This window comes from Dendrobates tinctorius, unplaced genomic scaffold (assembly GCF_039654945.1).
Source record: "Dendrobates tinctorius isolate UK_male_01 unplaced genomic scaffold, ASM3965494v1 ptg000048l, whole genome shotgun sequence".
Taxonomy (NCBI): Eukaryota; Metazoa; Chordata; class Amphibia; order Anura; family Dendrobatidae; genus Dendrobates; species Dendrobates tinctorius.
Window position 1 is genome coordinate 21,389,508 of NW_027361716.1, and position 25,103 is coordinate 21,414,610.

Sequence of the window (25,103 nt, forward strand, 5' to 3'; positions counted from 1 at the left end):
CCGTATTCTACGCTCCGTGCAAATCGCAGCATGCTGCGATTGTCAGCGTACTACGGCCGTAATACGCCAATGCAAGTCTATTGGTGCGCAAAAAATACGGATTACACACGGACCACACGTGTGACTTGCGAGAAATACGCACCAGGTGTCTTTTAGCAAAGCCGACAATTCAGTGCGCTATACAGTAAACTCACACTGACAGGTTTAATAAAGAAAGAAAGAATAGATATAGACACATAGAATATATATATATATATATATATATATATATATATATATGTATATATATATATATATATATATATATGCAGTCTATAGCTATTCTTTCATTTCTTTATTAAAACTGTCATAGGGTTCCATTATATGTCCATTTTGCAAGCCTGCGAGAAAATCTCACCATACGGATGCCATGCGGATTACATACGGATGCTGACATGCGCAAAATACGCGACCACACCTTGATTACGGATGACATACGGAGCACTATTTAGGGGTCTGTCATCCGTATTACGCATGTAAAATACGGAGCGTATTTTGCGCAGGTTAGTGTGACTCCAGCCTATGTGTATTTTCCTATGTGTGTGAGCATGCATGTGTGTTTTCCCAAGTTTGTGAGTGTGCATGTGTGTTTTCCTATGTGTCTGAGCGTGCATGTGTTTTCCTATGTGTACGAGCGTGCATGTGTATTTTCCTATTTGTGTGAGTGTACATGAGTGTTTTCCCAAGTGTGTGAGTGTGCATGTGTGTTTTCCTATGTGTGTGAGCGTGCATGTGTGTTTTCCTATGTGTGTGAGCGTGCATGTGTGTTTTCTTATGTGTGTGAGCGTGCATGTGTGTTTTCCTATGTGTGTGAGCATGCATGCGTGTTTTCCCATGTGTGAGCGTGCATGTACGATTTCCCATGTATGTGAGCGTGCACGTGTGTTTATTTTCCAATGTGTGCGTGTGTCTTGCAATGAGTGAGTGTGTGCATCTGTGTATTGCATGTGTGTATCTTTTCCAATGTGTGCATGTACAGTATTTTGCAGTGTGTGTGAGCGTGCATATGTGTCTTTTGCAATGTGTGTGAGTGTGCATGTGTGTGTCTTTTCCAATGTGTGTGTGTTTTGCTATGTGTACGAGCATGCATGTGTGTTTTCATGTGTGTATGTGTGTGTGAGCGTGCATATGTGCGTATTTTCCAATGTGCATGTGTTTTGCAGTGTGTGTGAGCATGCATATGTGTGACCTTTGCAATGTTTGTGAGCTTGCATGTGTGTGTATTTTCCAATGTGTGCATGTGTTTTGCAGTGTGGATGAGCATGCAAGTGTGTGTCTTCTCCAAAGTGTGTGAGAGTGCATTTGTGTATATATATATATATATATATATATATATATATATATATATATATATAAAATTGTGTGTGTGTGGGCAGCCCATAATTTTACTTTCAAATATCACATATCACTTACAGTATGACCCATGTGGTGGATACACATCTTCCCCAGAGTGTCCCGTGTGACGTAAATGGCATAGTTAAAGGGAAGCCGTCAGCAGGATTGTGCACAGTAACCTACAGACAGTGTCAGGTCGGAGCCGTTATACTGATTACAATGATTGGGACGTTCCATACCCGGTCCGGAGTTGTTTGCAGTGTCCCCCTACATCTTGGTGAGTTCCTCACTATTTGGTGGTATATATCTTTTACTGCATGACTCTGTCCGCATTTTATATTTACTATGGACTTCTGCTGGGAGCTCTCATACATGCATGAAGCAAGCTAGGCCCTAGCACCTTTATTCAATGATATTTTCTTATGCTGCTCACATGCATGATAGGGCACTGTTTTCTTCCCTGTGGTATCTGGGCTATCCTGCTATTGTCTCATGATGTCTATTAATGGTTATTCTATATATTGTATGTTTTGGTACTTAATTGTTTAATAAAGTGACATATTGTTTTATTATATCGACCTAGTTGCTCTTTTTTTCTCCTTTTTCTCCTTGTTACACATGTCTTCTATGAGCGGGTGTTCTTTTTCCCTGGCGCAGGACTGTTGGTATTTTACCAATTGGCGTTGTTCACGATACTGGGGTTTTTTGTGTATACTGATTACAATGATACCTTGGGTGATGAAATCCGTCTTGTGATTGTTGTTTGATCTTTATTTTCAGTTTTGAGTTAAAGGGAACCTGTCACCTCCTTTTTCCACAATAAGCTGCAGCCGCTGCCTTTCAGGACTTATCTACAGCATTCTATAATGCTGTAGATAATCCCCCGATCCAACCTGCAAGATAAGAAAAATCAGTTTTATTATACTCACCCGGGGGCGGTCTGGTCTGATGTGTGTCGCAGGTCCGGGTCCGGCGCCTCCCATCTTCATGCGATGATGTCATCTTCCTTGCTTCGTGTCGTGACTCCTGCGCAGGCGTCCTGATCTGCCCTGTTGAGGGCAAAGCAGAGTACTGCAGGGCGCAGGCCCCGGACCTCTGACTTTTCCCAGTGCCTGCGCACTGCAGTACTTGGCTCTGCCCTCAACATGGCAGAGCAGTACACCAGTGCAGAAGCCACGACAGGAAGCGAGGAAGAAGACGGACCCGGACCTGCAACGCACATCAGACCAGACCGCCTCCAGGTGAGTATAATAAAACTTGTTACATTGACAGGTCACTGATCCCTCACTGTTCTGCCCCCTAGTTTACATAATGAATATTATATATCTTGGGAGAGAAATAATCCCCTTGATGCTGGCAGCCTCTGGCGGTGACGCCTGCGCTGCAGCATGATCGCATATGTACTGTGTATAGAATTCACTTGTTTAAGGTTATCCTGAAATTCATTAAAATATCTGTTTGAAAATGGCGCCGGCAGCGCCTGCGCAGTAGCAGCTATCGGTGATTACGTGTGCGATCATGCTGCAGCGCAGGCGCCACCGCTGGCACCTGCCTGCAAAAGGAGATTATTTTCCCCAAGATATATATAATATTCATTATACCATCAATATAAAGCTCAACTATATTCAACTACGGCACTTCCCATCAACATTAAATACTACTCCTTAGTCATGGTAAAGAAGAAAAAATGAAGAGATCCATAAAATAATAAATTTTATTCAATTATACAATAAAAAACACCCAATATCATACTAAAAAAGCAGAACACCTCAAACCAGGAACGGTAAGCAATCACAGCAATATCCCCCTATAGAAATTTCAATATAAAGATATACATATATATATTCCCAATATAATAGTCAGTACATAAATAATCATAAATATAATCAATAGTCTCAAATCTCAATAGTTATTGAGATTTGGCATATTTATGATTATTTATGTACTGACTATTATATTGGGAATATATATATATATATATATATATTTATTTATCTTTATATTGAAATTTCTATAGGGGGATATTGCAGAAAAGGATTTCCAGTTTGTCAAGGAGCGCTTCCGGCTGATTCATTCATTACTCCGAGTATTTCAAGGAATATCCAGAAAAAGAAGGGGGCGCAGATCTAAGTGCAGAGTTTTAATTATGTCAGATAGAAATAAATAATTATTCTCACCTTTTTGGTGTCTTGTTGCTCAGCGTATAACCATGTGTTTGGGTACTGGCGTAATCGTCTGGATCTGCTGGCCTGCAGCTCAAAATTATAAATGTGTCTTTTAAAGATATATGAGGATCAACACCCCGAAACAGCTGTCTGTGGATGGATACCTGGCCTTGGTATTTCCCTTGTCATATCTGTAAACGCGTAAAGAGCTGGATATTGACTTATAGGGCCACTTAATATGGTGGTAATGGTGGCTTCCGAAAGGAGCCACTCCTTGGCTGGGTCCTTCCCTGGAGGAAGATCTGGCTAGTTCCGTGTTTGAGACTCTTAAATGAGGCTCCACGGACTTTATTTGCATATTCGTATTTCCCAGGGTGCAATGCACCTAGGATTTCACTGATTGAGCGCCTTTGCCGGCTGCCGCAGTGTTTTCTTTGACTGGTCACCCTGAGGTCAGTGATTGTTTCGTGATGTTTTAAAGATATATGATTTTACCTGATGAAGGCTAATTTTATGTATAGCCGAAACGCGTTGTGTTTTTAGGTCTAATAATAAACTGGATATTCCTTGAAATATTCGGAGTAATTAATGAAACAGCCGGAAGCGCTCTTTGACAAACTGGAAATCCTTTTCTGTATAGGGGGATATTGCTGTGATTGTTTACCGTTCCTGGTTTGAGGTGTTCTGCTTTTTTAGTATGATATTGGGTGTTTTTTTATTGTGTAATTGAATAAAATTTATTATTTTATGGATCTCTTCATTTTTTCTTCTTTACCATGAGTAAGGAGTAGTATTTAATAATATTCATTATGTAGACTAGGGGGGCAGGTCAGTGAGTGATCAGTGGCCTGTCAGAAGCCATACTGGTGACTCAGAGCACCACATGAAGCCCCACACAGGCCGCCCCGGAGCACGAGCATATCATTAACTCAAAACTGAAAATAAAGATTAAACAACAAGACGGATTTCATCACCAGGTATCATTGTAATCAGTATAACGGCTCCGTTCTGACAGTGTCTGTAGGTTACTGTGCACAATCCTACTGACAGGCTCCCTTTAAGTACAGTATATAGTGAGGACATGTGTAAATGGGGTATAGTAAGGTGCTGTGTATATTTATAGCTTGGATACGTGTATATAATATGGTGCTATGTGTATATTACATATTGTGGACTTTATTATATATACAAAGGCACATCTGTACACTATATAATATATGCACCGCTCCATACCATGCTTTATAGCACAGTATATAGTGTGGAGCTCTGTATATGGTGTGGACGCCCCACTACAAATTATATACATAGGTGCAGTGCTCACTAAATAACTATCACAGCTCCACAGTACATACTACAGTATAGTCCAAGTATAGGTATAGTATACACATGTAGTAAATAATGTGGAGCCACTACACACCACACTGCACAGTACCACCTCTCCTGTCCTGTATAGAGGGTGTAATTCTCAGTATTTATATTAAGGCCATGTTCACATGTTCAGTATTTGGTCAGTATTTTACATCAGTATTTGTAAGCCAAAATCAGGAGTGGAACAATCAGAGGAAAAGTATAATCGAAACCTGTCACCACTTCTCTATTATCACCCACTCCTGGTTTTGGCTTATAAATACTGAACGTGTGAACATGGATTGGTTCTGTAGATACACTGCACAGCACCACTTCTCCTGTCTTGTTGTTGGAGATGCTGCATTGCACTTCTGGATTGTCATTATTGGTTTGTTTTTTATATTCCTATGGCTATGGACAAACAAAAATAACACTTGGAATACCTGTTTAAATGAGTTACCCCAAGTAATCTCCTCTCCTCAGGATATGGGATAACTTGCCAATTGCTGGGACCCCATAATCCTGAGAACCGGAGTTCTGAAGAGCACCATGTAAATAGAGCTGTGGTCGATCCTGCTCACTGCGGCACCATTCACATGTGGCTACTCAAATAACTCCTTTAAAGCACCACTCCAACATTTTTTTATTGCACCATTGGAGTGGTGCTTAAATTGTAAGTCTGCTTCCCCCTGTCTCATGCTCACCTTCCACTGCCTTCATTGGTCTCCAGCATTGCTCCGGTTCGTCTCCTGTGAAAAGTGACCCACTCGCAGCTTTAGTGTTTCATGGAGCGGCGTGGAGGTCAAACTTTGCTTTAAAAAAAAAAAAAAATTGTGCGATTTTCCGATACCCGTAGCAATTCGCTCATAGCAATTCGACGCTGAGGACCAGAGATGTCTCCAGGAGACCTCCGGTTGTCATGCTGACACACCGGTGACCCGTGACCATATGACGCGGGTCACCGGTTTGCGAATTTCCGGCCTGATGGCAGGAAGCGCTTGTGAAGTGCCGCTGTCAGCGTTTGACAGCGGCATTTAACAAGCTAATAGCCACGGGTGGATTGTGATTCCACCCGCGGCTATGGCGCACATGTCAGCTGTTCAAAACATCTGACATGTCCCTTGAAAGATCTGGGCGCAGCGACAGAGCCCACATCAAAGCAGGGGATACCGACATCGGTGTAATAGTATGCCCGATGTCGGTAAGGGGTCAATGAACATAATAGACTGGTCCACAAAGATTTAAATTAAGACCACACAAAATATGCATGAAACACAATATGTTTAATTTTCAAAAAATTTGCTAAAAAAATGATATTAATAGCTTAGAAAGAGACCATGGATATTGGCCCCCTGGCTAAAAGCATCAGCTCTCAGTTGCCCCAGAAATGGCGCATCTTATAGATGCGCCAATTCTGGCACTTAGCCTCCGCTCTTCCCATTTTCTCTGTAACGGTGGCAAGTGGGGTAATAGTTGGGGGGGGGGTTGATGTCACCTTTGTGACATCAAGCCCCGAGGTTAGTAATGGAGAGGCATCAATAAGACACCCCTATTACTAACCCCATAGTCAAATTGTAAATAAAACACAGACACCCAGTAAAAAAATCCTTTAAAGGGGATCTGTCACCCCATTTTAGCCCTATCAGCTGCCGGCACCGCCATCAGGGGCTTATCTACAGCATTCTGTAATGCTGTAGATAAATGCCACCCGATGTAACCTGAAAGATAAGAAAAACAAGTTAGACTGTACTCACCCCGGCGTCCGGTCCAATTGGTGTCGCCGTCCTGTCCGGCGCCTCCCATCTTCATATGTTCCCGTCCTTCTTCTTACTTCTGCCGTGGGCAGAGCAGTGCGCCTGCGCAGGAGCCACGACAGGCAGCAAAGAAGAGGACGTCACCGTTAGAAGATGGGAGGCGCCGGACCAGACCGTGACACCCATCGGGCCAAAACCGGACCCGGACCGCCCCTGGGTGAGTATAATATAAGTTATTTTTCTTATCTTTCAGGTTACATCGGGGGCTTATCTACAGCATTACAGAGTGCTGTAGATAAGCCCCTGATGGCGGTGCCGGCAGCTGATACTCGAAAAATGGGGTGACAGATTTCCTTTAATTGAAAGAAAGACACAGACTCCTTTAATATTCATATTTAAAGCATACTTACTGCATCACCTAATTCCCCAACACCCTTGATCTCCTGCAACACAAATATTCCTTGGTCCAACGTAGTCCTAAATAACGAGTGTCCCACAACGATCTCATGTGTAGGACAGTCACATCAGGAGATATGACTGCCCTACATGGCCTCCGGTGCAACACTGACAGGAGGTGATCCTCCTGCAGTGGATCAATTCATCAAAGTCGTGCTCTCACTTTACAGCACTACCGCTGTGTGAGAATTTTCTCACGCTGCGGTCCTGCAAGTGACAGCATGAACTCCGGTAAACTCGCAGCGGTGAAGTGATACAGTGATCTCCCGTCACTGTATCACCGGAGACCCTGTAGAGAAGTCACATCTCCTGATGTGACTATTCTACATGTGATATTGTCATGAGACACTCGTTATTTTGGACTACATGGGACCAGGGAGTATTTATGGTGGTCTATTATTGTATTTTTATTACAGGAGATCGAGGGCGTCGGGGATTAGCTGTTTGGTGAGTATGAATGTTTTTTTTTCTACTATTCAACACAGTTGACGGATGACGGGACTACTATCCCATCATCGGCTCACACTGTCACTGTATATGTTACAGCAGACATAGACGGATGGGAGTAGAAGTCCCATCAGATGATGCCTGCCTACACACACAGACACTCGCACACACAGACCCGCACACAGCCCCGCAGACACACACAGATACACAAAGATACCCGCAGACATGCACATATTCTCTGCTTACACATAGTCTCCGCCTACATACATAGTATCCGCCTACACACTCTTCCTCCTGCCTTTCCGCAGCGTTTTTCGCACTCACATCCGCAGCAAATCCGCAAACCTTTTTACACTTACGGTTTTGCTGTGGATTTGACTCAATGGAAGTCAATGGGTGCAGAAACACTGCAGATCTGCAAAAAGAATTGACATGCTGCAAAAAATAAAACACTGCGAATCAGCGCGGATTTTTCCGCAGCATGTGCACACTAATTCTGGATTCCCATTCACTAACATTGGTTGGTCACTACAATGCGGATTTGGTGCAAATTCGAGCGTCAAAAACGCGGATCCACAACAAAATCCGCATTGTGTGCACATAGCCTAACAATTGTTATTTGGACAGTTTCTCCAACCTCAGCTGTGCATCTCTGCAGCTCCTCCAGAGTGACTGTGGGCCTCTTGACTACTTCTCTATTTAATGGATAAAACAGTGATTGAAAGCTCACCACACTTGCTTGATATTCAAAAGCCGAGAAACCTGTAGCTGATGGGTGCCCAGTTCCGCTGGAGAAGCACAGCAAAGCATGTAGGTGAAGAGGGAGGTATACGGCATAGCCATCCAGAAATTAAAATCAGAAATATTTATTGGAAACTTCTTAAAATCATTGGATCCATCCGAGATCAGATTAAAATTAGCACATTTTCAGCAATGCAATGCTCTTAATAATAGTATAAATCCAATAAATATTTCAGACTTTAATTTACTGCATGGTTGTGCTGTATACTTCTCCCTTTCCTATTTTCTCTAATTAGTGCTCTCCTTGCTTTGGATGTCAGTTTAGTTGAACAGCCCTGACTTGGTAGGTTTACATTTATGTCATTCAATATGGAATTTTGGAGGATGGATTGAACAGTGCTCCGTGAGATGTTCAGAGGTGGAGCTATATTTTTTTATAACCTAAGTCTGCTATACTCTTCTCCACAACTTTATCCCTGACCTTTCTGTTGTGTTCTTTGGTTTTCATGATGCTGTTTGTTTGATCCCTAATATTAAAATACACATCTCAATATTCAGGTTTATATTTTTTAAATAATTAGAAAAAAGTATCATTTCCTTCACACTTCACAAAAACTTGTCACTTTGTGTTTTTTTATTACATAAAATTCCAATAAAATACATTTAAGGCTACTTTCACACTTGCGTTTTTTTTGCGCAGTCCAAACGCGCATAAAAAAACGCATCATGCGTTTTTAAATGCGTTTTCTTGTTTTTTGCTCATGGTTTTTACAAAAAAAGCATGCGTTTTTAAACGCAGACGTGCGCATGACCATGCGCACGTCAGCGCTCCCATAGACTAATGTGTTTTTGTGTGAATTATGTGCGCATGCGTTTTTTTGAGACAGGTTGGACGCACCAAAAACGCAACAGGTTGCATTTTGTGCGCACACTACAAAAAAACGCATGCGCATACAAATGCGTACAAACGCATGACAATGCGCACCCATGTTAAATATAGGGAAAAAAACGCATGCGCATGTATGCGCAAAAACGCAGTGCAAAAAAACGCAAGTGTGAAACCAGCCTAAGTTTGTGGATTTAACATGAAAAAATGTGGAAAAAATTCATGGGCTATGAATACTTTTTTCAAGGCACTGTATCATGGCAATCTGCAAAAAGAAAAGCTGCATAGAAGTAAAACTTCTTTGTTAATAATTAATAATGTAAGTATAAAGGTAACATTCAGACTGAGTCTAAGAACGTATAGAGCGTTTGAAACATGTTTTTTTTTTATTCTCCTCAGCACTCCTCATTGCACCTACAGTGGCATGTAAAAGTTTGGGCACCCCTGGTCAAAATTACTGTTTTTGTGAACAGTTAAGCAAGTTGAAGACAGAATGATATCTAAAAGGCCTAAAGTTAAAAATTTCCGTTCTATTTTAGGCAAAAAAAATTGTTTTCATCTATCACATTTTAAAAATTAAAAAATGGAAGTGGGCCAGTGCAAAAGTTTGGGCACTCTGCATGGTTAGTGTCACGCCTCTGTTGGGTATTTCGGGACCAGGGGCTCCTTCCCTGTCCCTACCGCCAGGAGCGCTCTAGCGTGCCCTGTTCCCTGGATTACTTCTGATGGTGAAGATTCCAGAGCCACGTACCTTGCCTTAGTTTCTGAATCCGCCCTCAGTCTATACCCTTCCACCACCCAGGGAAGAGGGGAGTAGTAGTGTACCGTAATAAGCCAATCAGACTAACAAGGTAATGCAAACAGGTATAAAGGAAAATACTAATCATACAAATATACTCACACAAACAACAGAGGTAAACACCGGGGAGTGGAGGGTGGTGTAAAACCAAAGTAGGAGAAGGAAAAGAATTAACACACAACCAAAACCTAGCAACAGTCTCAGATAAATCCATCAAACGTCTTCTCAAACAGCAACAACAAACCACCATCTCCTAACCTGCAGTAAGAAGCTAGATGTGGCCTTGAGTGCTTGCCAGGGCCCAAAATATACACTCCCTGACAGAAGTTATGTCGATTATCCATGTTATGTAAATAAAAGCTTATAACCTGATGTTAAATTCATCCATTGGTTGTACAAATTATTCTTTTGAAAGCTTTAACCCTTTGAAATGTGGTTTCGGTTAAGAAAATAAATTGGCATCAGTGCAGAAATACTGATCATTTAATGGACACAGAATGGTCAGAGTTTGGCAAGACAAAAGTTTTGTCGGCCACAGAAAGTAATGTGATATTCAAAAAAATAATTAACTTAAAATACAAATATATGTAGCATAACATTGGTGAATCAAGTTGTGGTGCTATTAGTCATATTTAATATTTTGTGTGACTTCCATGAGCTTGAAGGACTGCATCCATGTGGTTCAGCAATGATTCATACAATTTACTAATGAAGTCATCAGGAATAGCAAAGAATGCAGTCTTACATGCCTCCCAGAGTTCATCTAGATTCTTTGGTTTTGTCTTGCAAGCTTCCTCTTTCATCCTACCCCAAACCTGCTCAATGATGTTCATGTCTGGTGACTGGGCTGGCCAGTCCTTGAGCACCTTGATCTTTTTTGCCTGGAGGAACTTTGTTGTAGAGATGGATGTATGAGATGGCGCTCCATCCTGCTGCAGAATTTGACCCATTTTATGATTTGGAATATAAGAGATAGCTAATACTTATTGATATTTTAGGCTATTGATATTGCCTTCCACCTTGAAAATGTTTCGCACACCCCCATACTGAATGCAAAGTCAATATCAATAGCCTAAAATATTACTTTCACGGTTTTTTATTTGCCTTTTGTTTAGTGCTGGCTTCTGGGCACTGATTCGACCATGGAGGCCATTTCGTGACAACATGGATAAGCCACATAACTTCTGTCAGGGAGTGTATAGGAGATGGAGTGTCTAGCAGTGATCAGCTTATGCAGAAAATGCAGAAAAATTTTCAAGAGTTCTTAACTGAGCAAATGATCCCTGCACGGCTAAAAGAAAACTGCACCGTGTAATATGGAGGTGAAGTGCTACTGATTAGTGCAGGAGTAGGAGAAATCAGACAAAGCAGTCTTCTGGCTCCTCTGTCGTGGTAGACCCTTGATAGTTAGTACCTAGTAGCACCCCCTTTTGAAAGTATCACAGTGGGTAGATGGTTTTTGTGTCCAGTCTAGAGTTTTTCAATTCTTCTTTGAGGGATTTTCATCCATTCTTCCTTGGAAAAGTCTTCCAGTTCTGTGAGATTTCTGTTTCGTTTTGCATTCACTGCTATTTTGAGATGGAGCCACATATTTTCATTGATGTTCAGATCAGGGGACTGTGAGGGTCATTGCAAAACCTTCGGCTTGCACCTTTTGATAGTCTATTGTTGATTTTGACGTCTGTTTAGGATCATTATCCATTTGTACAAGCCATCCTCTTTTCCACTTCAGCTTTTTTACAGATGGTGTTATGGTTGCATCAGGAATTTGTTGAAATTTCATTTAATCCATTCTTCCTTCTACCCATGAAATATTCCAGTGCCACTGGCTGAAACACAACCCCACAAAATGAATAATCCACCCTTTTTCTTAACCCCTTCAAGCTCCAATCCTGTTTTCAACTTAATGACCCGACTAAATTTTACAATTCTGACCACTGTCACTTTATTTGGTAATATCTCTGGATCGCTTTAACAGATCCCACTGATTCTGAGGATGTTTTTTCGTGACATATTTTAGTTCATGATAGTGGTAACATTTATTCAATATGACTTGCGTTTACTTTTCAATTTTAAAACTTTTAATTTTTATGCCATTAAATAAAAGGGTTATGTCACAAAAAATAGTTCATAAATAACATTTCCAACATGTCTACTTTACATCAGCACAATTTTGGAAACATAATTTTTTTTTTTTCTTAGGAAGTTAGAAGGGTTAAAATTTGACCAGTGATTTCTAATTTTTCCAACAAAATTTACCAAACCATTTTTTTAGGAACAACATCACATTTGAAGTGACTTTGGGGGCCTATATAACAATAAATACCCAAGAGTGACACCAATCTAAAAACTACACCCCTCAAAGTCCTCAAAACCACATTCAAGAATGATACTGTCTGATGAGCCGTGTTTCTAATCCTCTCCTGTGTGATACTGTCTGCTGAGCCGTGTATCTAATCCTATCCTCTGTGATACTGACTGCTGAGCTGTGTATCTAATCCTATCCTGTGCGATACTGACTGCTGAGCCATGTATCTAATCCTATCCTGTGCGATACTGTCTGCTGAGCCGTGTATCTAATCCTATCCTGTGTGATGCTGTCTGCTCAGCCGTGTATCTAATCCTATCCTGTGTGATACTGTCTGCTGATCCATGTATCTAACCCTATCCTGTGTGATACTGACTGCTGAGCTGTGTATCTAATCCTATCCTGTGTGATACTGTCTGCTGAGCCGTGTACCTAATCCTATCCTGTGCGATACTGTCTGCTGAGCCGTGTATCTAATCCTATCCTGTGTGATGCTGTCTGCTCAGCCGTGTATCTAATCCTATCCTGTGTGATACTGTCTGCTGATCCATGTATCTAACCCTATCCTGTGTGGTACTGACTGCTGAGCCGTGTATCTAATCCTCTCCTGTGTGATGCTGTCTGCTGAGCCGTGTATCTAATCCTATCCTGTGTGTTACTGACTGCTCAGCTGTGTATCTAATACTATCCTGTGTGATACTGACTGCTGAGCTGTGTACCTAATCCTAACCTATGTGATACTGTCTGCTGAGCCATGTATCTAATCCTATCCTGTGTGATACTGACTGCTGAGCCGTGTATCTAATCCTATCCTGTGTGACACTGTCTGCTGATCCGTGTATCTAACCCTATTCTGTGTTATACTGTGTGCTGAGCCGTGTATCTAATCCTCTCCTGTGTGTTACTGACTGCTCAGCCTTGTATCTAATCCTATCCTGTGTGATACTGTCTGCTGATCCGTGTATCTAACCCTATTCTGTGTTATACTGTGTGCTGAGCCGTGTATCTAATCCTCTCCTGTGTGTTACTGACTGCTCAGCCTTGTATCTAATCCTATCCTGTGTGATACTGTCTGCTGATCCGTGTATCTAACCCTATCCTGTGTGATACTGTGTGCTGAGCCGTGTATCTAATCCTCTCCTGTGTGTTACTGACTGCTCAGCAGTATATCTAATCCTATCCTATGTGATACTGTCTGCTGAGCCTCGTATCTAATCCTATCCTATGTGATACTGTCTGCTAAGCCATGTATCTAATCCGCTCCTGTGTGATGCTGTCTGCTGAGCCGTGTATCTAATCCTATCCTGTGTGTTACTGACTGCTCAGCCGTGTATCTAATCCTATCCTGTGTATTACTGACTGCTCAGCCTTGTATCTAATCCTATCCTGTGTGTTACTGACTGCTCAGCCGTGTATCTAATCCTATCCTGTATGTTACTGACTGCTCAGCCGTATATCTAATCCTCTCCTGTGTGATACTGTCTGCTGAGCCATGTATCTAATCCTATCCTGTGTGATACTGTCTGCTGAGCCGTGTATCTAATCCTCTCCTGTGTGATAGTGACTGCTGAGCCGTGTATCTAATCCTATCCTGTGTGATACTAACTGCTGAGCCGTGTACCTAATCCTATCCTGTGTGATACTGACTGCTGAGCCGTGTATCTAGCCCTATCCTGTGTGATACTGTCTGCTGAGCCGTGTATCTAATCCTATTCTGTGTGATACTGACTGCTGAGCCGTGTATCTAATCCTCTCCTGTGTGATACTGACTGCTCAGCCGTGTATCTAATCCTCTCCTGTGTGATACTGACTGCTCAGCCGTGTATCTAATCCTCTCCTGTGTGATACTGACTGCTCAGCCGTGTATCTAATCCTATCCTGAGTGATACTGACTGCTGAGCCGTGTATCTAATCCTATCCCGTGTGATACTGCTCTCCTGAAATACTTTGTGCTGCTGTCAACCTGCTGGTTTTAAGTGTGATCTACATGGTGGTATTGTGTTTGATCTATATGGCGGTATTATGTGTGAAGTATATGGCGGTATTATGTGAGAACACTATGGCAGTATTATCTGCTAAAAAGGGACCCATTCTAGGGTGGTTCTGACTGAGCACCTGCAACCGGGTCAGGGGTAATTGGTGCAGTCAGGGGAGGGCTGGTGAGGCAGCTGAAGAGAGGGTTCTCATTTTTATCGTTACTGTATGGCTACATTTCCCCCACCCTGTTTCCCAGCGTCACCCCAGACTGCGCCTGTCGCCTCGCTTCCACACATCGCCAGGACAGGATCTGAGGAGGGGAATGGGGTCTTTGCATGCAAAGTCTTGATCAGAACAGGCCATCAATCAGCAGAAATGTTTCCTGGATTTCTGTGGTGCTGTCACCCTGCTCCTCCCCCATATATCTCCCTCTGTGCCCCCCATAGACCAGCACACTGCTCTCCTGAAATACTCTGTGCTGCTGTCACCCTGCTCCTCCCTCATATATCCCATAGTCCAGTGCCCATATACCCATCACACATCCTCCATTCCATAGCCCCGTGCCCATATACATATCCGCCATCCCATAGTCCCGTGCCCATATACCCGTCAAACATATGCTCCATCCCATAGTCCAGTGCCCATATACCCATTGTGACGAAGTGTCAGCTTACGCTGAGTCGTTCTTCTTAGAAAGAGTGGACCCTCTGGGCCGTGGCACCCACCTAGGGCGAGCTGACCTAGTGAGAACCACCCCCTATACAGGGAGTGTCAGGGGCAAGACCAAGGGGGTGAGCCACCATGGCAGCTGGACCAGACGGCCGGCTCAGGGAAACAAGACAAGGCAAGATGAGTCATTAATTCAAAGAAACTTCATTAAGGAAGACTTCAGGTACAACAGGTGCAAAACGTGAACACACAGAACATAAGACGAGGTGCGTGCAAGAGCATGCCGAGGTCCAAGACTTGTGGAACTCTTCAGAGTGCAACAGGAGCAAACGTGAACACACAGAGTTCATGAAACAGAGTGCGTGCAATGGCACGCTGAGGTCCAGGCATGGAACGTGCAGATGGTACACGGACATCGGACTCCGGACAACAGTCCACGATCAACCAGGGCATCAGGGTCTGTAGCTCAGAGGGTGATCGGCAGGATCCGGACATCCAGAAGTTAGGCAGGGTTCCATGCAAGGAAACAAGAGAGTTAGTGACATGGTGCATGTCAATGGACACGCCAGGATCAGGTTCACAGGACAGAGACCTGCACATGCCGAGGGGCATGCCAGGGACGGGTCAGGTTCACAGGACGGTGGCCTGCGCATGCCAAGGGGCATGCCAGGGAGAGGCACAGGGTACGGTGGCATCGGAATCCAAATGCTGGCATCGACCGACAGGGTCCAGGCATCTGGCTACGGACATCAGCTCCAGACATCAGGCCGCAGTCATCTAGGTCCGGACCTCTGGCAGCGGTCGGCAGGTTATGGAATCCGGCAGGCAAACTAGAGTACAGAAAGGAGCAAAAGGAGACAAAGGCTTTGTACAAGAGCAGCACGAAAAAGCACAATGCGAGAACCAGCGTGAGTGCAAGGGAGCACAGAGACCACGGCTGGGAGCACCGGCAGGTGGCACTGACGATGGCAGTTGCAAGCGGGCACGACTAGAGGCAGCACCGCTGCGGGGCCACGCAGCCAGACCACTATAGCACTGGACGGGGCACGGCTGGGGCACACAGGCGAGCACGGCTAGAGGCGGCACGGCTGAGGCACACCAGGTAGGCACAGGTGACCAGGCACGTGCACGGAGCCACAAGGCAGGGCTAGGCAAAGACACAGGACAGAGACGCGTACAGACAGTACGGCAAAGCCTAGTGCGAAAGGTGCAGGGGCGCACGAAACATCAGGGACAATACAAAGAACTAGGCAGAGACCTGCGCATGCAAAGAGCATGCCAGGGACAGGGACAGTCTAGCAGCGGAGCGTAGGCTGAAGCCCAGAGCCGGGCCAAGGAAGGACCTTGGGACTAGACAGAGCACAGAGCGAGGCCTGCACATGTAGAGACACGCCAGGGAGAGGTTCAGAGCGAGGCCTGCACGTGTAGAGACACGCCATGGACAGGGACAGTCTAGCAGCGGAGCGTAGGCCGAAGCCCAGAGCCGGGCCAAGGAAGGACCTTAGGACTAGACAGAGCACAGAGCGAGGCCTGCACATGTAGAGACAGGCCAGGGAGAGGTTCAGAGCAGAGGCCTGCACGTGTAGAGACACACCAGGGAGAGGTTCAGAGCGGAGGCCTGCACGTGTAGAGACACGCCAGGGAGAGGTTCAGAGCAGAGGCCTGCACGTATAGAGACACGCCAGGCCCAGAACATAGGAAGGGGCGGCCTGATATAGGGCATAGCACCTCCTCTTCCAGGTCAGGACCAGGGGACCACTTCCGGGTTCAGATCCACACGATAACCGAGTGTGGTCACATGATCAGAGTTCCAGACATGACGAGACGACTGCAGATCACATGATCAGAGTTCCAGACATGACGAGACGACTGCAGAATCAGTGCTGAAACCTAGACAGGTCACATGATCATAGTTCTAGACATGACGAGATGATTACCAAACCAGACAGTGCAGGATCCTAGGAAAGGTCACATGATCAGAGTTTCAGACATGACGAGAAGATCACAGAAGGCAGAGCAGAAACGCAGGCATCCTGCAGCTCAGACGTGGAGTGTGCACACTGCTCAAGGGAACATGCAGGATAGCAGACAAGATATGTGCATGCACATCGCTCCAGGAGTTCTTGAGACAAAACAGACATGGCAGACATGACAGACATGGCGGACATGACACCCATCACACATCCTCCATCCCATAGTCCCGTGCCCATATACATATCCGCCATCCCATAGTCCCGTGCCCATATACCCGTCATACATATCCTCCATCCCATAGTCCAGTGCCCATATACCCATCACACATCCTCCATCCAATAGTCCCGTGCCCATATACATATCCGCCATCCCATAGTCCCGTGCCCATATACCCATCATACATATCCTCCATCCCATAGTCCCGTGCCCATATACATATCCTCCATCCCATAGTCCCGTGCCCATATACCCATCATACATATCCTCCATCCCATAGTCTGGTGCCCATATACTCATCACACATCCTCCATTCCATAGTCAACCATTATGACATCATAATGAGCGGCGGCAGGGCTTGCAACCTTTGATGACATCAGCGTCGCCATGGCAACCATTGTGACATCATAATGAGGGGCGGGGCTTGATACGCACACACTGCTTCCCCAGTATGCAAATAGGGGCATTGTGACATCACAATGAGGGGCAGGGCTTGACGCGCACACACTTTCCCCCAGTATGTAGATAGGGGCAAAATTGGTGAATTGGAACGCGCGGGGTTAAAATTTCGCCTCACAACATAGCTTAGGACGCTCTTGGGGTCCAGACGTGTGACTGTGCCAAATTTTGTGGCTGTAGCTGCGACGGTGCGGAAGCCTATCCCGGACATACAAACATACACACACACATACACACACACACACACACACATACCCACATACATACACACTTTGAGCTTTATATATTAGATTTTTAATTATTAAACAAAGGAAGAAGAAATTTTACTTCTATGCATCTCTGTTTGAAGCTGGATCTTTTCTTTCTGCACACTTACCTGACGCTCAGCAGCAACGTGATATTGTGCTTCATTTTGCTGGAGATTATCGGAGTTATTCTCAAGGGTGAGCTGATTTCTTGATTTTTCTCCTGTGCATACTGTCATTATGGTCTACCAAATGTGACCACTGCAGCAAATCAATGAGACCAGTGATTGACTGCAGTGGTCATATGTGGTAGATTACTTTTTATTAGTGTGGCAGAGAGAACCAGAATGGCAGTGCAGGAATGTCCGGGATAGTGATGGGCGAACCCAGGGATGTTCGGGTCCGGCAGGTTCGGCCAAACATTTAAAAAAAGTTTGGTTCAGGTACCAGAATGAATTCAGATGAATGAAGAGCTCAAACATCCATTTTGTTCTATGCTGTCATCTTCATGACAGTGAGGAAAAACACAGGCTCTGATCGGCGGTAAGATCATCAATGCCATCAGCTCTGATCGGCAGTGAGAAGGTTACCGTTGGTCACAGGCATCGACTGATGAGAAAGTACTGCACCTATCAGCCTACGCCTGCTGTCGCTGATGACCGCGAGAACAGGCACCTCTGATGGGAGTATTCATCAGTCAGCGCTTGTGCTATAAATAAATTAAAAAGAGAAAAATGATATAGGGTCTTTTCTATTTTTGGTAACTAGGGCAGGCAAAACTGACATCTGCAGTCTGCAACCCTCAGCTGTCAGCTTTATCATGGCTGGTTATCAAGAATCAAGGGGTCCCACACTGTTTTTTTAAATTATTTAAATAAATAATTTTAAAAAACAACGTAGGATCCCTGTCATTTTTGACAACCAGCCAAGCTAAAGCAAACAGCTGGGGGCTGGTATTCTCAGGCTGGTAAGGGTCCACAGATATTGCCCCCCAGCCTAAAAATAGCAGAGAAGGTGCATCTAGATGTTTCAATTGTAATGCTTTGTCCGGTTTTTCTCACTTGTCCTGGTTCAGTGGCAAGTGGTGTAATGGTTGTGGGGTTGATGTCAGCTGTTTTATGGCCGCTGACATGGAGCCCACAGGTTAATAATAGAGAGGTGTCTATAAGACACCCCCCATTTATAACCCAATAGTTAGAATGTAAAAGAGACACAGCCAGAACAAAATCCTTTAATTGAATGAAAGACACAGACTACTTTATTTGAAATAAAAAAGCACAGTTGTGCTCACCTTATGCCTAACCCATTGAAGCCCATGTCACCTGTAAAAGACAGAAAATAATAAACAACCATAATACTCACCTTATGCCTAATCCACCGATGCCCAAGTCTCTTGGACAAAAACAAAATAATAAACAATCATATCTCTCACCTGTCCAACGTGAACATAATCCATACTGTTCCATGATGATCTGGATGATTTGTAGAGCAGCACATCAGTGACTGCTCTACCTGTCAGCTGGTTCACACTGACAAGAGCATAGACGCTCATGCAGTGTCTAGCGCTGATCTGCCATGAGAAGGTTCATAGGAGTTCAAACATGATGAACCACGGTGACCTCACGTATTGCACCGCTTGCTGGGTGAGAAAGTTCTTATTGATGCTCCATTCATAGGGTGGCTGAGGGCCTATTGTTTTTAGTCTAGAAAGGGGCCAACATTCATTGCCTTTTCCTAGGCTATTAATATCAGCCCGCAGCTGTCTGCATAGCCTTTTCTAGTTATTGAGTATAGTGAGGACCACATGTCTTTTTTTGGGAGGCCTCAACTATAATAACCAGTAAAGGCTAATCAAACAGCTGTGAGTTTATATTAATAGCTTGGGAACCTTTTTGACTATTTTCTTCTTCCCAGAATATTAACATCAGTCCTCAGCCGTCACCTTTCCCTCTGCTGCCTATGAAAATTATGGGGGACCCCAAGTTGTTTTTATTTATTTATTTTTTATTTATTAAAAAGCACTGTAAAATACACACCCAAGATAACCTTAGTTCACAGCCTCCAGGTGTTCCAGCAACTGGAAACTCCAGTAATCTTATAATGTCCCTCAAAGTTTCTCAAGAGGTTTCCGGGCCTGACAGCTGCAAGCTGGTTGTGAACTCTGGTAACTCTTGAAAGGTTACCAGAGTTCAAGCCACCGGGTCTCACTATAGCTCCAGTGCTGGACTGTTCAATGCCGTAGTGCTGAGTGCCGGACTTGAAGGCGTTCATCAGTCTGGCACTGGCACCTGCAAATTAAGAGAAACAGATGCTATGATGTGACCTTACTGTTCTTGTTGATACTTAAAAAAATGAAGAAAAAAAACATTTTAGGGGTCTCCCATTAATTTTAGAAGCAGCAGACAGAAAGCCGACGACGGCTGATGGCTGATATTACTATCCTGGGAATGAGGGCAATATCCCTAAAGATTCCCAGGTTATTAATATCTTTAATATAAGCTCACAGCTGTTTGGTTAGCCTTTACTGGTTATTTTATGGGGGTACCTCAGAAAAAACATAACATAGGTTCCCCCCCATATTAATTTCAAACCAGCAAAGGCTAAACAGACAGCTGTGGACTGATATTAATAGCCAGAGTAGGAACCAGGGAAATTGTCCCTCATCCCAGGCTAAGAACATCAGCCCTCAGCCACCTCAGAAATGGTGCATTAATAAGGTGCACCAATTCTGGCTCTCAGCCTCGCTCTTCCCACTTTGCCTGGTGCGGTGGCGTGCGGGGTAATATTTGTGGGGTTGATGTAAGATGCCCTCATTACTAACCCCATATTTAGATTGTAAAAATTAAAACAGCAAGAATAACGTCATTTGAAAAAAAGACAGACACCTTTATCTAATATATAAAGCTCAAAGTGTGTATGTATGTGTGTATGTGTGTATGTATGTGTGTGTGTGTGTGTGTGTGTATGTTTGTATGTCCGGGATAGGCATCCGTACCGTCGCAGCTACAGTCACAAAATTTGGCACAGTCACACATCTGGACCCCGAGAGCGTCCTAAGCTATGTTGTGAGGCGAAATTTTAACCCTGCACGTTCCAATTCACCAAACAATTTTGCCCCTATCTACATACTGGGGGAAAAAGTGTGTGTGTCAAGCCCCGCCCCTCATTATGATGTCATAATGCCCCTATTTGCATACTGGGGAAGCAGTGTGTGCGTATCAAGCCCCGGCCCTCATTATAATGTCACAATGGTTGCCATGGCGACGCTGATGTCATCAAAGGTTGCAAGCCCTGCCGCCGCTCATTATGATGTCATAATGGTTGACTATGGAATGGAGGATGTGTGATGAGTATATGGGCACCGGACTATGGGATGGAGGATATGTATGATGGGTATATGGGCACGGGACTATGGGATGGAGGATATGTATATGGGCACGGGACTATGGGATGGAGGATATGTATGATGGGTATATGGGAACGGGACTATGGGATGGCGGATATGTATATGGGCACAGGACTATTGGATGGAGGATGTGTGATGGGTATATGCGCACTGGACTAAGGGATGGAGGATATGTATGATGGGTATATGCGCACGGGACTATGGGATGGCGAATATGTATGATGGGTATATGGGCATGGGACTATGGGATGGAGAATATGTATGATGGGTATATGGGCATGGGACTATGGGATGGAGAATATGTATGATGGGTATATGGGCATGGGACTATGGGATGGAGAATATGTATGATGGGTATATGGGCATGGGACTATGGGATGGAGGATGTGTGATGGGTATATGGGCACTCGACTATGGGATGGAGGATATGTATGATGGGTATATGGGCACGGGCCTATGGGATCATGGATATGTATGATGGGTATATGGGCACGGGACTATGGGATGGAGGATAATTATAATTTTCTATAACTAACCACAGTTAGTTACTATGCTCGGGCAGCTCCGGGCTCTTCAGCTAGTCTAATATATAAAGCTCAAAGTGTGTATGTATGTGTTAGTGTGTGTGTGTGTGTGTATGTTTGTATGTCCGGGATAGGCATCCGCACCGTCGCAGCTACAGCCACAAAATTTGGCACAGTCACACGTCTGGACCCCAAGAGCGTCCTAAGCTATGTTGTGAGGTGAAATTTTAACCCTGCGCGTTCCAATTCACCAAACAATTTTGACCCTATCTACATACTGGGGGAAAAAGTGTGTGCGCGTCAAGCCCCGCCCCTCATTGTGATGTCACAATGCCCCTATTTGCATACTGGGAAAGCAGTGTGTGCGTATCAAGCCCCGCCCCTCATTATGATGTCACAATGGTTGCCATGGCGACGCTGATGTCATCAAAGGTTGCATGCCCTGTCGCCGCTCATTATGATGTCATAATGGTTGACTATGGAATGGAGGATGTGTGATGAGTATATGGGCACCGGACTATGGGATGGAGGATATGTATGATGGGTATATGGGCACCAGACTATGGAATGGAGGATGTGTGATGAGTATATGGGCACCGGACTATGGGATGGAGGATATGTATGATGGGTATATGGGCACGGGACTATGGGATGGAGGATATGTATATGGGCACGGGACTATGGGATGGAGGATATGTATGATGGGTATATGGGCGCGGGACTATGGGATGGCGGATATGTATATGGGCACGGGACTATGGGATGGAGGATGTGTGATGGGTATATGGGCACTGGACTATGGGATGGAGGATATGTATGACGGGTATATGGGCACGGGACTATTGGATGGAGGATGTGTGATGGGTATATGGGCACTGGACTATGGGATGGAGGATATGTATGATGGGTATATGGGCAAGGGACTATGAGATGGCGGATATGTATGATGGGTATATGGGCACAGGACTATGGGATGGAGGATATGTATGATGGGTATATGGGCATGGGACTATGAGATGAAGGATGTGTGATGGGTATATGGGCACTCGACTATGGGATGGCAAATATGTATGATGGGTATATGGGCATGGGACTATGGGATGGAGAATATGTATGATGGGTATATGGGCATGGGACGGAGAATATGTATGATGGGTATATGGGCATGGGACTATGGGATGGAGGATGTGTGATGGGTATATGGGCACTCGACTATGGGATGGAGGATATGTATGATGGGTATATGGGCACGGGCCTATGGGATCGTGGATATGTATGATGGGTATATGGGCACGGGACTATGGGATGGAGGATAATTATAATTTTCTATAACTAACCACAGTTAGTTACTATGCCCGGGCAGCGCCGGGCTGTTCAGCTAGTTTGAAATAAAAATAAAAAAGCACAGTTATATTTGCCTTATGCCTAATCCACTGAAGCCCACCTAGTGTTCGTTACGGACCCAGAACTTTATTGATCGAGTTTGCCCATCTGTAGTCAGGGGGGGTTTCACAGGTAAGTGTTTGGCCTTTTCTTATTCTAATCTATTTCCCTATATGAGCCAGTTTTATGTGAAAGTATTTTATTACAGTATATGCATGTTTTCATGCTTAATGTTCTATTAATGTGGCACTTTATATTCTGAATCTGTTGTTCTTATAGGTGGCAAGCCAGTCATTTAATATGACTGTGGGATATTCTGTATCGGTTAACTCCTCGTTGTATGTTCCATCAGCCATTGTAGATGTTCTTACTGGAAATGGCATCTTTAACGTTACTGAACTCAGACGTCGTATTTCTGCCCTACTGTCAGTACCTGTAATGGCAGAACCATGGGAACCTGCCCCACATATCAGCTTTAGGGTGAAAACAGGTGAGTGGATTTATACAAGTGTTTAGATATAAAGGATGAATGTTATGTTTGGTGGTAATTATACAAAAGTTTGTCAAGTTTATCAGTCTATAGTTTTGTTAGCAGCTGCTGAAACAAAGGTTTAGTTCATGTAATCTCCTATTCAGCAGTGGTGTAAGGGTGGTCTGATCGAAGGTTTTTGAGTGGGACAATGGCTGATTTCTGAAACCTGTTGAGATTTTTTGTAATGTAGTTCTGCATTTTAGATTAAGAAGAATCAGAGTTTAGATGTATGATAAGGAGAAAACTCCTGGTTTAAAAAAACTATGCCAGGTTATTCAAAGATTTAATCAACAGTTGGTGGGACAAAAATAAGTGCTATGACAGCTTTGACAAGAACTTACACCCAACGTTCCCAAAATCTCGCAGATGGATTTCATTAGGGTTAGCCCTTATGTTGGGGATTCTATCTAAATCTGTGAAATTGTGATTCAGACGAAACCCCTGAAGGAACCATTCACTATAATGAGGCAGATTAAGTCACTTTTGATGTTGTCTGGCCTTTTTTCCAGCAGTGTCCCATCTCTTTAGGCATGCACAGAATGCAGTCGAACATGCTTTTGCGCACATCTAAAAAGATGGTCAATGCTGGAACAGAGGCCAGACAGAGTCCAAAGTGACTTTGTCTACCTCCTTTATAGTGAACTAGCTGAAGAGCCTGGCGCTGCCCGGGCATAGTAACTAACTGTGGTTAGTTATAGAAAATTATAATTATCCTCCATCCCATAGTCCCGTGCCCATATACCCATCATACATATCCACGATCCCATAGGCCCGTGCCCATATACCCATCATACATATCCTCCATCCCATAGTCGAGTGCCCATATACCCATCACACATCCTCCATCCCATAGTCCCATGCCCATATACCCATCATACATATTCTCCGTCCCATGCCCATATACCCATCATACATATTCGCCATCCCATAGTCGAGTGCCCATATACCCATCACACATCCTTCATCTCATAGTCCCATGCCCATATACCCATCATACATATCCTCCATCCCATAGTCCCGTGTCCATATACCCATCATACATATCCGCCATCTCATAATCCCGTGCCCATATACCCATCATACATATCCTCCATCCCATAGTCCCGTGCCCATATACATATCCGCCATCCCATAGTCCCGTGCCCATATACCCGTCAAACATATGCTCCATCCCATAGTCCAGTGCCCATATACCCATCACACATCCTCCATCCCATAGTCCCGTGCCCATATACATATCTGCCATCCCATAGTCCCGTGCCCATATACCCATCATACATATCCTCTATCCCATAGTCCAGTGCCCATATACCCATCACACATCCTCCATCCCATAGTCCCGTGCCCATATACCCATCATACATATCCTCCATCCCATAGTCCCGTGCCCATATACATATCCTTCATCCCATAGTCCCGTGCCCATATACCCATCATACAT

The 25,103-nt window shown here is 44.3% G+C and overlaps 1 protein-coding gene across 5 annotated transcripts in view; it reads left to right on the plus strand.

Moving 5' to 3' along the window:
- KIAA1549L (KIAA1549 like) overlaps positions 1-25,103 on the plus strand; it is a 499,083-nt gene that overhangs the window by 209,023 nt on the left and 264,957 nt on the right. For all 5 annotated transcript variants that reach the window (XM_073576347.1, XM_073576346.1, XM_073576342.1 and 2 more), the window contains one exon: positions 23,410-23,620. In XM_073576347.1, the coding sequence (XP_073432448.1) occupies positions 23,410-23,620 (211 nt within the window). The remainder of the gene's footprint in view (positions 1-23,409; positions 23,621-25,103) is intronic.